Source organism: Microtus oregoni, unplaced genomic scaffold, assembly GCF_018167655.1.
Source record: "Microtus oregoni isolate MIOR12 unplaced genomic scaffold, Mior012 000012F_ref0000307, whole genome shotgun sequence".
Lineage (NCBI taxonomy): Eukaryota > Metazoa > Chordata > Mammalia > Rodentia > Cricetidae > Microtus > Microtus oregoni.
The window spans coordinates 47,965,599-47,981,214 of NW_024543071.1; the positions used below are offsets into that span (position 1 = coordinate 47,965,599).

At 54.7% G+C, this 15,616-nt stretch overlaps 2 protein-coding genes across 4 annotated transcripts in view; both read left to right on the top strand.

Annotated features, from left to right (window-relative positions):
* Dagla (diacylglycerol lipase alpha) overlaps positions 1–4,668 on the top strand; it is a 58,134-nt gene extending 53,466 nt beyond the window's left edge. Inside the window, exon 20 of the mRNA XM_041661456.1 lies at positions 1,351–4,668. Within this exon, the coding sequence (XP_041517390.1) occupies positions 1,351–2,308 (958 nt within the window). The 3' untranslated portion in view covers positions 2,309–4,668. The remainder of the gene's footprint in view (positions 1–1,350) is intronic.
* A 3,561-nt stretch (positions 4,669–8,229) lies between these two features.
* The window catches only part of Myrf (myelin regulatory factor), a 31,910-nt gene continuing 24,523 nt past the window's right edge, over positions 8,230–15,616 (top strand). For all 3 annotated transcript variants that reach the window (XM_041662074.1, XM_041662076.1, XM_041662075.1), the window contains exon 1: positions 8,230–8,403. In XM_041662074.1, the coding sequence (XP_041518008.1) occupies positions 8,358–8,403 (46 nt within the window). In that variant the 5' untranslated portion in view covers positions 8,230–8,357. The remainder of the gene's footprint in view (positions 8,404–15,616) is intronic.

Consider the following 15,616-nt stretch of genomic DNA (forward strand, 5'->3'; position numbering starts at 1 on the left):
AAGGTGGCTGCAGAGTTTGCTGCCCCTCTCCAGCATAGGAGGTGTGGGGGAACCCCAGGGTGAGGAAGGGATAGAAGAGGCACTGGAAGTGCTGGTCTGAAAGTTGGGGGGCAGAATCCCTCTCCCCTTCCTCCCTGTTCTCTATCCTTCCCTCTGTGTCTCCCATTTACTATAGCCTCATGAGTGAGCCAGAGCAGCCAATCTCTTCATGTCCTAATGGGTTAGTACCATCATGGGTATGGATGCATAGAACCCAGACTCCTCCAGAAATCTTAATGCTATTGGTGGGTCTTAGGCCTTTTGGGGATCCCACTCCTGTCTACCTAGCATCAGCCTTTTGTTTTCTATCTTAGCTTCTTATGAATTGGGTTTATCTCATTTTATTTTAGATTTATTTTTATTATTTATCTCTGTGTATGTAAGCATATGTACACATATGTGTGGGTGCCCATGGAGACCAGAAGAGGGCGCTGAATTCTCTGGAGCAAGAGTTACTGGGGGTTGTGAGTGGCCTGATATGGGTGGTAGGATCCGAAGCCATGTCTCACGACTGGGCAGAAGCACTTGTAACCTCTGAGGCATATCTCCAGTCCTATGAATTGGCTTTTTTTTTAATTAATTAATTTTGGTTTTTCAAGACAGGGTTTCTCTGTGTAACTTTGAAACCTGTCCTGGAACTTGCTCTGTACCCCAGGCTGGCCTTGAACTCACAGAGATCTGCCTGTCTCTGCTTCCTGAGCTCTGGGATTAAAGGTGTGTGCCACCACCACCTGACTTTAATTTATTTTTTCATGTGTGTGGGCATTTTGCCTGCAAGTATGCCTGTGTACCATGTCTGGTGCCCTTGTAGGTCAGAAGAGGGTGTTGGATCTCCTGGAACTGGAGTTACAGATGGTTGTAAGCCACCATGTGGATTTTGGGAATCAAATTCAAGTCCTCTGGAAGAACAGCCAGTGCTTTTTTTTTTTTTTTTAGATTTATTTATTTGTTTATTAAGTATACAGTGTTCCGCCTGCATGAATGCCTGCAGGCCAGAAGAGGGCACCAGATCTCATTACAGACGGGTATAAGCCACCATGTCTTTGCTGGGAATTGAACTCAGAACCTCTGGAAGAACAACCTCTTAATCTCTGAGCCATCTCTCCAGCCACAGCCAGTGCTATTTACAGCACTGAGCCATCTCTCCAGACACTATGAGTTGGTTTTCAAAAGTCAGGATTCCCTGCCTCCAAACCTTTCAACAAGGACTGAATTAATTCTGCCCTTGTTCCCCCACCACTTCCTTCTAGCCTGGGAAGTAGGGGTCTCCTCAGTCCTTCTGAGTCTCATCCTTATGCTCTTCCCCTGCAGAAGCAAGTCTCAGTCTGAGATGAGCCTGGAGGGCTTCTCTGAGGGGCGGCTGCTGTCCCCAGTGGCTGCCGCATCAGCAGCCCGCCAAGACCCTGTAGAGCTGTTACTGCTGACCACCCAGGAGCGGCTGGCGGCAGAGCTACAGTCCCGGCGGGCACCGCTGGCCACCATGGAGAGCCTCTCAGACACTGAATCGCTGTACAGCTTCGACTCACGCCGTTCCTCGGGCTTCCGCAGCATCCGAGGCTCACCCAGCCTCCACGCGGTACTGGAGCGTGATGAGGGCCACCTCTTTTACATCGATCCGGCCATTCCAGAGGAGAACCCATCCCTCAGCTCGCGCACAGAGCTTCTGGCAGCCGACAGCCTGTCCAAGCACTCACAGGATACCCAACCCCTGGAGGCAGCTCTGGGCAGCGGGGGTGTCACTCCTGAGCGACCCCCAAGTGCAACCAATGAAGAAGAGGAGGCAGCAGGCGGCGAGGGTGGTGGGGTGGCCCCCCGAGGAGATCTGGCACTGCACAATGGGCGCCTGGGGGACTCACCCAGCCCTCAGGTGCTAGAATTTGCTGAGTTCATCGACAGCCTCTTCAACCTGGACAGCAAGAGCAGCTCCTTCCAGGACCTCTACTGCATGGTGATGCCTGAGAGCCCCACTAGTGACTATGTTGAGGGCCCCAAGTCCCCCAGCCAACAGGAAATCTTGCTTCGGGCCCAATTTGAGCCCAATCTGGTACCCAAGCCCCCAAGGCTCTTTGCAGGATCTGCCGACCCCTCCTCTGGCATCTCACTCTCACCCTCTTTCCCACTCAGCTCCTCCGGGGAGCTCATGGACCTGACCCCCACGGGCCTCAGCAGCCAGGAGTGTCTGGCCACAGACAAGATCCGGACTTCCACCCCCACAGGCCACGGGGCCAGCCCTACCAAGCAAGATGATTTGGTCATCTCAGCACGCTAGCACCTGGCAGTGGCTGCTAGCTCCACCCCAACCAGAACTCAAGGCTCTGTGGGTACCTAATGGCCACTTGGGGCCCAGTAGCTTTGAGGAGAGGCTCCCAGAGGCCAAGTGGCCTCAGGCCCTGGAGCGTTGCTGCTGAGCAGGGGGTCCACATCCCTACCTCAGCCTAGGACCCTCAGAACCAAGATGTCTGGGAAAAATCCGGGTGGGTTTGGTACAGGGAGGAGACTTGAGGTTGGATGGTCAATCCTCAGCCCTCAGCCTGACTCCCCTGTGTGGGCAGCCTGGTATCTCTGTTCTGGGAATGGGACTAGGCAAGCTAGCTTCCTGTCACTGCCCTTCAGCTCCTCTCCCAGAGCCGAGGCAGAAAGCAGCCCCCTCTCCACACACTCTCATAGGTCCCGTTCACGTTGGCACCTGCCCTGATCACTATCCCCCAGATCTGGTGCCTGCTGGCCAGCCCCCTGGGGTGATCCCCGCCAAGGTGGCCCACAGTGCTGTGTATGTTTACAGAATCTGCTGGGCTTTGCTCAGGTTGTTTCCTGGGCTTGCAAGCCCCACCCCTAATCATGTGTTCATTGTCCCCTGAGGACCAGAGGGGCCTGGAGGTGAGTGGGGTCAGGGCCACCCCTTCTCTGCCTGGTGGCCCTTATCTTCATGGGTCCTGGCCACTGGGTCTGCCTGCCTACCTGCCACTCCCTGGCTTCCTGGCTCACCTTCTCCCTCCCTCACCCCCAGGACTCTGGCCAATCAAAGGGTGGTGGACACTCCTGTGACATCATCCCTGGCTGCAGAGTCAGGGCCCTGGGAAGAAGGAAGGCATCCAAAGCCCCATCTCCTGGGTATCCTGCCTGACCCCTTTATGTTACCCCACCATGCCTAGGCAGCTCCGGGCTCTGGGGTCTGAAACCAAACATGCCTCTGCCCACTTGCTCTCCTGGCTACTTAGCTCCTTTCTGGGTCTGGGCTCCACCTCCCATTATGTTCTGCCCATAAGAAGAGGGGCCAAGAGTAGGGTATCTTAAATCCTGGCTGGAAACCCCTGCCCACTGTTGAGGGGAGGGGCCAGTTACTGGGGCTGTCCCAGGGTAGCCTGAGGCCTTCGTGGTTTCCCTACGGTTTGGAGAAGCAGTCCAGGAGGTAGGAACCTAGCCTTTTCCCCATGCTGGGGTGGGGAGGTTGTGCATGCTAGTGTCAGGCGTGTGTGTGCATGTGCATGGATGTGCACCACTCCTGAGGAAAGGGGCTGCAGAGGGCTGCCCGCCTTCCCCACCTTGCCTGCCTCCTGATGCTCCTAACCTGCCAAGAATATAGCCTGTGAAGTGAAGCCTTGGGACAAGCCAGTTACAGGGGTGTGCAGGCAAGCAACTGCCCACTCAAGCCCTCGTCTCCTTGGAAAAATAGTCCCTACCACTCTAGCCCCACTCACAGCCTCTCTGGGCTACCTAGGCTCCCCTGACCACCTCATGGTCACTGGTATCTGGGCCCCAGCTCCAACTCTAATCCCCACAGCTGGGGTGGCCTGGATAGCTATCTACCCTAACAGATGAAGACAGAGACCTGGGAGCTGGGCCTCCCCTTGCTCTGTGACCCCCCCCCCCCACCTCACCAGACTCTTGGCCACTCTGCCCCCTGCCAAGGCAGTGCCTCAGCCTAGCACAGAAGTAAATTAAAAATCAGTGGTTATTAAAATTCAAACGTTAGACAGAATTTTAAATCAGAGAAACAACCCAACAAGCACCCAGCCAGCAGCAAGGAGAGTTGTGGATTTGGCCTTTTAACTCTTCCTCTGCCAGGGTAGGTGTGGGGGGCTCCTCTAGGGTGTGCCCCTGTGCCTAGGACTGAGCCATCAGGGACATACCCCCCACCCCCAAGGCTGCAGCCATACTGTGTTACAGGCTTGGGGCTGGGGCAGGCTTGGACTCAGCCCTAGACACCCAGGGCCAGCCCACCCCTTCCCTGTCCTCTCCCTGCCTGACCCCAGAAGGGTGGGTGTGCTGCACGTTCCTATCACTCCATGCCACATCTGGGGGGGTCTGAGCCACCCCCTTCATCCCAGTTCAGATTGACCCCCACACTGCCCCCAGACCCACAGCACAAGCTCTCCCAGCCATGCACTGGCCTGTCCTCCCAGGGATCTGGGGGACTTGCATATGCAAATAGTAGCGAGCAGGCAGGCCCTCACAACCCTCTGCACTCCGTGTGCCATTCTCCCGTGACTTTTTTGTACTTAATGTATGAAAGATCCACACTAATATTGCTGTAAAAAGGAGAGACATTAATATAGCTTATTCTATAAATATATCTGTATATAAAGTTTTCTGTATATTGTATAGAGCTGTGTATAAACTGGATGTAGAAGCACACCTCTGCCTCCTGTCTTTTCATCAGGTGAGAATGGAGGCAGTGTGGGGACATGCTGCCAAGGTCACAGCTACCAGGGAATGAGGACCTCTGAGACCATTCCCTAGAGGAGCCAGAAAGCCGGAGGGGAAAACCTGAGGATTCTTGGGACCAAGCCTTTTGTGCCCCCAAAGACAGAAGGCATGTAGGAAGGTGCAAGAACAGCCCAGCGGGTTAGAACTGTGGGGCTCGAGGTTGATACAGTTTCCATGGTTTTGTTAAAATTACGTGCTAAGCCAGCAAGATGGCTCTGTAGGTAGGTCAAGGCACTTGTCCCTAAGCTGGGCCACCTGAGTTTGCTTCCCAGGAATCATGGTAAGAAATGCCTGCCACCAAACTGTCCTCTGATCTCCACAGGCATTCACACCTCCCCCAAAATAAATGCACAAACATAATAGAAACTTAAAAATAATATACAGATACGGTTTGCTGCGCTAGGGAGAGCCCTGTATTTTTCCCTGGCTTCCTGCCATGTCAGTGCCCAGGCCCAGGACAGCGCTGAGTTACATCAAGCAGGTGGAAGTCCCCTTGAATCCTGAGCGCTTGAGACCAGTCACTTGTTGAGTCCTGCCTAAGCAAGCTATACTGGGGGAAGGGTTAGTATCTGTCACATACTACACTTGAAGCATGTTGTCCCTTTTCCCTCCCAGAGAGCACTGAGACTCAGGAGTAGGTGAACTGCCCCAGATGTAGAACCAGCGATTGGAATCCCAGGCTGGTTCCACCAGGCCTGCCCACCCCTTGCCTTTCACCCCGTGCTATGAGCTATAGCAGGAATGGCAATCCCAGAGAGGTAGCACTGAAGTGTTGAAGCCACTAGAAGCTTTGCTGAGGGCTTCTCTGGGAAAGTGTAAACACCTGGGAAGCCACAGGGACACAGCCTAACCTGGATCCAGAGCACTGAGGCTGGGGAATAGCAGGAGGAGCGCAGGGTAAACAGGCAGTGCTGATCATCCTGCCAGCCTCAAACCGTGAAACTTCCACACAGCAGAGGGCGCTGTTTCTCCAACTGGTCTCAGTGTGGCCTGCAGAGCTTGGTGTAGCCACCCTTGGCCCAGCCAAGCTTCGACTCCACCTCCTTCCCACTCAGACTGCCTCCCAAGTCCAGTATGACCCTACTTGATGGATCTAGACAACAGCAGAAACAGCCTGCCCTGGGTCACACAAGAGGTACAGACAGAAGTAGGACCAAATCCAGAGGCTTGTCCTAGCCTAGGACCCTCCTCTCATAGTGGTTTCCCCTCTTACTATACTGCAAATGATACTGAGCCTGATGGGGCAGAAGCAGAGCAAATGGCCAGAGAGGTACTGTGGCTTGCTCAGGGTCACACAGCAGATGGCAGCCATCTCTACAGATGACAAAATCTGGTACAAAAGTCTTCCTAGGCTCTTACTAGCCCCAGCATCACCCTGCTTTGGGGTAGGCCCTCCTGCGCTTGGACTTCAACTTCATCACGGTGTCTAAGCCTCCGCCTTCCCTCCAGCCCAGACATGGGAGGCCCTGGGGTGTGGCTTCACTTTTGCTCCGTGGCCCTAGTGGAATAGGGAGGTGGCAGGGCCCCGCTCCCATGAAATTAAAAGGGGCCTTCTTCCTGCCTGGTCTAACCTCAGGTCTACCCTGGATTTGAGAGCATTCATTGTCTTGATTATGTCACAGTGGGTCACCCCATCCTCAGCCCTTAAGGACCTGACAAGATCAGTACTGAAGTCACCAGCCCACCCTGAGACAGACATTTAGACATAGAATTTATGGGTAGAGTACGCAGGAATGATCTTGGGGTAGTTGGCGTTTCAAAGGGGTATTATTTCTCTAGTTGTCCCAGGCAACTCAGGAAATAAATTCATCTTTCAGAGTTGCAAGGCATGACTGGGTGTTCACTTTGTCTACAAGCAGGCCTGACCCTGATTGGAGGAGGGACCAGAGTGCAGAATAACAATTGTCTTAGGGGAGTCTGCAGAGGAGACAAACCTCTGGGTACATGGAGTTGGAAAAGAATGGGCCGCTCAGTGTGGCCCCCTCCCCCCTCGGTGTGGGCCGCGGCTGGTAAGAGGGAGCTGTGGTCAGTGCCCACAGCTGGGCCTCCAGCAAAATCCCACTCTATATACCTAAGAGAGGCGGCTCTGAGAACCGCCCCCAGAGGGACAAAACCTCATTGTGAAGCACCCGCCGGCCTGGGCACCCCCTCCCCCACGCCCTCCTCGAAGGGCCCCGCAAGCCTGCTGACTGGGCCACATCTGGAGCTCAGGCTCTGGCTGCCCTTCCCCCATGCTGGCCACTGAGAAAGAGGGAGGCAGGAGGGAATTAGAGGAGCTCATGGGGTCACTACCTGCAGAACTGGGCTAGCTTCCCACCTTAGTCCAGCGGCCACTGCCAGGAGTCAAGAGTTCTAGGCTGACTACGTTAGTATCTTGATTAGATAGCAAGTTCTCCCACCCTTCTGGGCTGTTATTGGTGTGTGTGTGTGTGTGTGTGTGTGTGTGTGTGTGTGTGTGTGTGTTATGTGTGTTGAGACAGGGCCTCACTTTGTAGCCCCCACTGACTTTGCACTTGCGATCCTCCTGCCTCCCCTCAACCAGGGGAAACCACTGTTTTGTTTTGTTTTGTTTTGTTTATCAAAAGTGTGGTGTGATCTGGTTTCTACTTTATGAAGAATGGTTTAGGGGGGACAATCGTGCAGGAGAGATGCTGTGGAGAGGAGCAAGGGGGTGAGAGTGAAAACAGGAGTGGCTTCACCCTACACGATTTCAGGCTAAGCTTTCAAGTCTCTCTTCACTAGGGCAGTGGTCCCCTGTCCACTACCACTATGATCCCACATGACTAACTAAGCTCAAACTAAAAGAAAATCCAGCTGAAAAGTCTAAATGACCAGGACCACATTTCAGGTGTTCAGCTGCCACTGTGGCTCATGACCACACCTAGAGTATTTCCATCAATCTAGAGAGCTCTACGTAGAAGCATTTCTTTAGACGGGGCCCTTAAGAAAATTATAATTCCTTCCAGCTGGGTGTGGTGATGAAGGCCTTTAGTCCCTACACTCGGGAGGTACAAGAAGGCGAATCGTAGTGAGCGCCATAACAGCCAGAACTACATAGTGAGACCTGTCTCCGGGAAAAAAAAAAGTTTCTCTGTGGTAAAGACGTGCCCCAATTAACGGAGGCAACACACCTGTAGAGTGTTCTGTGCTGACCTCGAACATTACAAACATTCCTTTGGTGCATGCATGTTGCTTTCACTGGGATAAGGTGGGTAGCAAAAAGAATAGGAGCCATCTCTGAGATCTGTTTCTGAAAAACTTTAGACTCGTAACCTGGAACCTTACCCATTCAAGGAGAGCGTGAAAAGCGACCGATGCCACAACTTCAATGCGAGGGTTACCCGTCGAGCGCCCCCTGCAAGCGGCGGGGCGTCCTGCTACCCGAGACTGTGGCTCAGGTCTACCGCAAGAGGGCGCGGCGGGCGGCGGGCGGGGCGCGGGGCAGGCGGAGTCCCGGCTAGGGCTCCGGGTAGCGAGCGTGAGGCGAGCCTGGTGGGACTGTAGCGGGAGCCCAGCCGGGACTGTCGCGCGGGCCGCGCCGGCAATGCCGCGCCCCCGGGCCACGCTGTAGCGGGGCTGCGGCCGGAGCGCACACGCCGGGCAGGCAGGCCATGGAGGTGGTGGACGAGACCGAAGCGCTGCAGCGCTTCTTCGAAGGTGAGAGACCGTGGGGATGGCTGGGCGACCAACCTCCTACAGTGGGATATGCCAGCAGATCTCCCAGAGGACAGGACTTCCATGGGGTTCCCACCATGCAAGGACCCCCAGAAGGCCTCCTTTGGTAGGGACTCTACTCCAGACTGGCAACAGAGAGGTAAATGGCTTCGAGATTGGTAGTCTCCAGGAGGTATCTGCCCATGCTCGCTAGACTTGGGCTTCCCGTCTGCCTTCAGCACTCAGCTTCTTTAGAGTTGGGCTACCTTCCGTGCTAAATCCTCCTTGGAGACTTGAAGTCCTGTAGTCCCACTAAATGGTAACACTCCAATCCTCAGCACACTTCTCCAGCCTGGAGATCCTGTATCCACTTCCCTGCTACTCCATCCATGCCAGGCTCCAGCTCCATCTATTGTGGACTTACCGTAGCCCTTAAGACTGGGACCCCGGAGCCTAGCCTACCCCCTGGAAGCTGGGACCTCCTGACTGTGCTTCCTGGAGGCTGAGACACCCTTGGAGATTGGGATGCCCTTTGGGACTGTCACATGTCTTGGGCAATGCTGCTTCCTCCCCTAAGACTGAATTTCTCTTTTAAGCAGCCACTGCTTCCCTCTCTTTAGTGTGCTTACCTAGTATGGAACTCCCTTGAAGCTGGCATCTCTGCCACCAGCTACCTGTGCACCCATCCCACCAGCCCCATGAGGCTCCTCAGGGCTGGATCCCTCACACCTGACACAGGAGTAATGTTTCCCTGCATCAGGAGTGACCTGGTCCCCCTCACCTTGACCTGAAAAGACCCTTCTCCAGGGGATCCATGCACGCCCCACTAAATTTTTTCCTCACTCCTGCATTGATTTTAGAGTCTGTTCCTTGTCTAAATACCGCCTGGGCTTTTTCTGGGCAGCTCCTGACCCTCTTCCAGGACTGCCCCTCCCCCCTGAGAGCTGGGTTCAGGAGGGAAGGGACTGGTGTGGGAGGGGGAGGGGAGGTGCAGGCTGACGTCTCCCTGCCTGCTGGGTTTCTCAGACCCTCGCTGGAGGGTGAAACCAGGCACTTGAGCCCCTTCTGTATCTATGCCCGCTGTGTTGGGAGCCTAGTTCCTGCCGTACCCTCTTGCTAGCCCCTAAGCTAACAGCTTGATCCTAAGTACAGGAAGAACCTTCCTGGAGCAGAACCTGTTGCCCTGGACATTCCAGACTAGAACTGAGTTGCGGGATAGAAATCAAGACCCAAGTTTAAAGCTCAGTGCCTAGTTCTTGAGAGATTTCCCCAGGGCTAGAGACCTTTCCCTGTCTCTCTTTCTGTGACTTGGAGAACCACAGAATGGACATTTCTCCACTCCTCCTTGCTGAGCAGCCCAGGAGAGGACAGCCCCACGTCTCAGCCACCTTCACTCCAGGGTTCTGATCACCCAGGCAGAACAAGTCCTAAGAGGTCCCAAAATGTTAGGTTTGGACTAGATTCAGTCATCAATAGCTGAGGCAGCTGGGCCATTTGAGGGTTCCAGGCAGCACCCCTCAATCCCGGGAGCTCTCTTCCCTACGCTGTGCCTAGGTTAGGAGTGCTCAGGGACCCTAGCAGAGGGGAGAAGTCAGCAGTCCTTGTGGGGCACAGGTACTGACTGGGGGTGTCTTGTGCCTGTTCGGTGCTCTCATGACCTATGAGCGGGGACCCCTTGGTTCCTGAAGGTATCCCCAAACTTCCTTCCCCACCCTACCCCCACCTAGCTCTGGGCACAGGGGCGGGCCTAATTGGCCTGGGCTCTACACTTCTGAGCCAAACTTTCCCTCCTGGCCTGGGGAGGGGGGTGGGAGGCTGACGCCACAGCTTAGCCATGCGGCCGCCTGGCAGGGAGGCTGTGCTGCTCCCTCCAGAGAGATAAGAGGAGACTCAAGAATGTCTGTGGGGAGCAGGCGGGGTGTGGGGCCCGCTCAGGAGGGCCAGGCTTCAGAAGTCTCCCAGAGCCTGGGAATAGGTGGGTGGGCACCTGGTTCAAGTCCTCTAGAGAGGGGAAGGCCTCGGCAGGGGGCCCATTGGGTGGTGAGATGGAGGTTCACCAAGAGTTTTGGTGTGCTCATAAGTGTGAGTGAAGCCCATCCAGGACATGTAAAGCCTCATTTTATAGATGCTGATATGTCATTCTTGGTGCTGATGTATGCTCTCACACTCAAATGGGGACCCTTGAGACCTCGTCCAGATTCCCACATGGCCTCAGTCATTTCCTCTGGATAGTGGGCAGAGATTTCTATGGTTTGGGTTCTGGGCTGAGAGACAGAACATCTCTTGCTTGAAGGGGCAATCTTGAAGAGTCCTCCTCCTCCTAGGACTCCCACTAGCTCAGCACACGGGGGCATGTCCTGCCCTGTTCTGGGCCGGTAGTAAGACTGGGGGCTAAGGCGCTTTGGGCCTTTGGTGGGAGGCTGGGATAGAGCGTCCCCCTCGAGGCTGGTACAGCTGGGTCCCCGTGACTGCCCAGTTAATCCCCTAGAGATAGGCACCAGCAGTTCAGAGTGGAGGGCACAAGGCTTGTAAAGAGTGGACCCTCCGGGCAGGATGCATTGGCTCCCAGCAGGTAACTGGGTACAGGGATGGTGTGTTTCTCTTCATCTGGTTGGTGGGGGCCCTGACCTCTTAGAGTCCAGGGATGGAGGAGGACCATGTTCAGAGGACTTGATAAAGACCTCAAAGGACTAATTCATAATGGGCCACTGAGAGCTGTGTGACCCTAGGCAGAGCCTTTCACCTCTCTGGGATCTTTTTCCTCACCTGGAACATAGGGGTCAGTGGCAGAGGTCTCCATGGTGCCCTCAGCTCTGATGAACTCTCTGTCCCAGTCCTGGGAGGGAGAGACACTTTAGAGTGTGAACGGGAGATTCTGGGTAGAGGCAGTGCTAGTGGTGATGCTAGGGGCTCCTGTTGTATTTGATGTCCCGCAAAGCATGGCGGGGGGGGGGGGTTGGATAATGAAGGGAATTGGGTCTCTAGCAGGTTTTGATTAGACCACTGAGAGTTTGGAGGCTGGTATTGGCCTTTGGAGCCTCCAGGGCTGGAGGAGGAAGCCCGAGTCTCACCTTCCCTGAGCCAGAGGGTGAGCCTAAATGGATATTGTCCTCTCTGGCTTGCTTTCCTGCTAGGATAAGTTAGTCGAACCAGAGTAGAAGCTTCTAATGGGATCACTTTTAGACACCCAACAAACCCAAACTCATGGTGTCTGATGGGATGAAGAAGGTCGACTACAGAGTGCTTGGTGGGAGGAGGGAGGCGCAGAATTAACCCATTTCCCAGGGGTCAGAACTGAGGCTCTGTGACACAAGGTTAGCTGGGTAGTCTAGGCTGAGTTTAGTCCCCAGCTTTCTCTGTCATCAAGGCCTCGTGGGAAGGGCAACCAGTTGGGGACAACATCCTTGCATCCCCTCCAGAGGGCAGGAGTCAGGTGGAGGCTTCCTGGCAACTCAGGAGGGAGGCCACAACTCAACCTCTGCTAGTTGGGTTGTGAGATGGGGGTGGCTGTATGGCCTGTGTCACCTCTCTGTCACTGGTGATGTACCCAGGAGCAGGTGGGTAGGGAGACACCAGATGCAAGATCTCCTTAATCCCTCAGATTCTCCTTCCTGGGGAGGAGACACAAGGCCTCCTGGGCCCACCTGGAACCCTCCCCCAGCCCCACTCAGGGGGGGACTTATGTCCCAGCCCCAGTCTGTAGTGAACTGATGTCTGGCCCCACCCTTCAGGCCCTGAGCCAGGTAGGAGGGAAGAGAGAATAGATGGGGGTCTGACTCATCCCTCTGTCCCCACACCTATCACAGATCCACACAACACAGGGCGGGCAGGAAATGCTCCCTGCCAGTGGACGCCATGATCGATTTGTCCATCTATTTGCAACAGGAACCTTGGGTGGGGATGTGTCATGGAAAGCTGCTCTCTGGGAGTGGCTGGGGTTATATCTGGGGGTCGGGAGAGATGGATACCAACCCCTTGGTCCTGAACCCTTCCTCAGTGTAGGGGTGCTGAGCAGGTACTCCTTGAGGTCTTAGGCAGAGCCAAGAGGGCTATCTGGGGACAGACCACTCTGGGTAGAGTGGCATCTCCCTGAGAGACTTGCTCAGGCAACTCCCAAGGGGTTACCGCTCCGGGGGAGGGGCGGGGGGGGGGCTGGCAGCAGAGGCTACTGGGTAACCACCAAGCTAGGCTGCTGATTGGCTGTTGCCCTTGGACTTTGCCCTCCCTGATAAGGACAAAGCAGAAATCATTAACTGGATTATTAACTGGGGTGACCCCGCCCTAAGTAGGCAGCCTGCCTTCCCTTCCTCCCCCTCACAGCCTAGGCCTCAGGCACTCCTCTGAACCTCAGTTTCTCTCAGTTGGGATGGCTTCTCTCCCAACTCCAGGTCTTCAGCCGTTACCACTGGGTGTGGATAGCTGGGAGAGTTGATGAACGGATTTTGTGTGCTCACTAGTGGGCACTGGGGACTGCAGATAGCCCTGTAGTCCTCATAGCTCTCCTCTTGGGTTTGTATCTACAGCTGGCTGGGCTCTATTGTCTCAGCTGTCAAAAGGCAGCAGTTAGTGGTCGCCTCCCAGAGCTTCTGTGGGGTTGCATAAGATAGTGCATAGGAAGAGCCTAGGGACAGTGGCCGGGCTTTATACCATCCCTACTTAACTACATCCCGTGGCTCACACAGCCCCTTTGCTTGGCCTGGGGTAGATGTCATGTGCCCACCCTCAGCATTGTTGATCCACCAGTGTAGTAATTGATGCCTCAGACTTCGGCTCAGGTTTTACAGATGGTGCTATGTGCTTTGGGAGAGGCCATCACCCTCTCTGAGAACCTTACTCCAAGATGAGGGCAGTCATCTTCTATTGGGTGTATTCCGTGTGCAGGCAACGGTGCTGTGATCGGCCTGCCTTTGCCTTGTCTGGTGTCGGGTCTTGGTCCTGCCACACCAGGGAAGTCTGTCTCCTCCTTAACCTCAGAGATGTGGGGCCTGTTCTGTGATACAGAAAGGAACTTGATCGTTGCCTGTGGGGCATCTGGGCTAGAGAACTCTGCAGCTGTTCCTCCTGCTGTCCTTGACACGGGGGAGATCATTTGTAAGGCCACTTTCCCAAGAGTGACGAGCTGAAGGTGATGTCCCCTGCTCATACAGGATAGCCACAAAAACAGGAATGGGATTCTGGACCACAGTTGGAGCTCTCCTAGGGTAGATGGGAAGCGGATCTCATTGCATACTGAGGGCCTTGACCTGCTGGTTGCTGTGATAAATGATGTACATCCAGCCTTCCTGGACCATACAGCCTTCACTCACATGGTCAAGGCTTCAGAATGTGAGCAGGGAGACCCAAAGAGTGCTGAGGTCAGAGGGGGAGTGAGAAAAGTGTGGGGTGAGGAGGAGCAGAAGAGGAAAGCGCCTGGGTGGGCCGCCGTTGGCTCCAGAGCCCCTACTGGCTTATAGGATGCTGGCCCTGCCCTTATCCCTGCTGTCCTGCCTTCCCTTTACCTCTAGGCAGGGTTTGTGGCCTCTAAACCACTCACTGAGTGAGGCTGGTTTAGAGGCAAGGTTTTGCCTTTCTGGGGGACTTGGGCCAGTGGCACGATTTGCTCAGCCCTATCTGACTGCAGCTGCAGCTGGTGGAAGGGTCTGACTTTGGACCGTGGGGAGAGACTAGGAGGAAAAAAAACGGGAGAAGCTTGTGTTGGGGGACCCTGGCCCAGGAATATGAAACCGTGTTTTGGGAGGCGTGGCAGCGGGTCCTGCTGTAGACCAGTCTTATTTGTGTGCTCATTGTGCTTGAAACACACCTTGGAAGGATGCTGAGATGTAAACTTGGGCTAACAAGCTTGTACCTCACAGACTTTGTCACTACTTCCTTGCACCCCTGCAACTGCAAAGAAAGCACTGGGGATGCAGCTCGGCTGGTGGAACGCTTACCTGGCATGCCCAGAGCACAAACTGTCCCGTTAGATCCTTAAGTCTAAGCCGCAGTTGCCTGTGTTCCCTCCCAGTTTCATACCAGAAAGAGAAGAGTCCCCACCCTCACCCTCCCAGCTTGCCTTCAGAGGCTCTGCTCTTCCAGGGGATCCAGAATCTCAGCTACCCTTGGGCTACAGCTACATCTTCCCCTAGTCCCCACACAGCCATCACCTTATGCCCAGGATAACACAATCTGAACTCGGCACCAAGATGCTCCTGAAGCCAGCCAATCTGTAGCCAGTTCTTAGGAAACCCATACTGACTGTTCCCAGAAACTTGCACTTCACTTTGGCAGCACAAGACTCTAACTCTAGGGGCAAAGAGAGCCCCACCCACTGCCTTTGACTCTTTTTCACAGGAACCAGGGTGGACCTGCCACACAGCCTGTGGGAGGATCCTGCAGCATGGAGAGCTTGGCTCTCCATCAAGTCCTCCTGTTGATCTATGTTAACACAGCAGCATGACCCCTAAGGGTGCACTCCAAGAGATCTGCAGCGTACACCTGCATGTTTTACATGGCGCCCCTTCATTTGTTCAGGAAGGTTTCTTCAGGTCCCCCTGTGTGTCAAGCACAGTGCTAGGCTTTAGAGATAAAAGAGACTTATACCCCCTGCCATACACATTTGATGTTCTAAGGTTCAAAGTCAATTGACAAATTAATTCAGCCACCCCCCCCCCATATATGGTCTCTTGTAGCTTAGGCTGGTCTTGAACTTGGTATGTATCTGGGCATGACCTTGAACTTACGATTCTCTTGCCACTACTTCTGAGTGTTAGGTTTACAGGCATGTTCCACCACAGCCAGTTATTTGGTGCTGAGGATCAAACGTCACTGCAAGCACTGCAAGCAGGCTACGGTGCCTCTCCCAGGTCTCTGGTGAGGAGGTGGGGGGCGCATGGGCAGCTGTGACTTAGGCTCAAGGATTTGCTGGGTCTAGAACAGCCCTGCTGTCAGGTGTGACCACTGGGTTCCAAGGGAGTGAAAATCGGGTGCATCCGTACAATGAGCTGCGTGCACAACCAAGTATCCAAGCTGCAGGCATTTGAACGAGAAGAGTTCTCATCTCAACTGGGAGCTTGAACGGGGCCAGCAAGCAGTTCTGGGTATTAACGGAGACAGAAAGTCCAGGTCCGACGATTGTTGACAACTCACTGGGCCTTGCCTCCCTGTGGACTGATTGGAGCTTGTAGCTCAGTCCACACTGGGAGACGGGCCATGGCCCTGGGGGTCCTCTGTGGCTGGG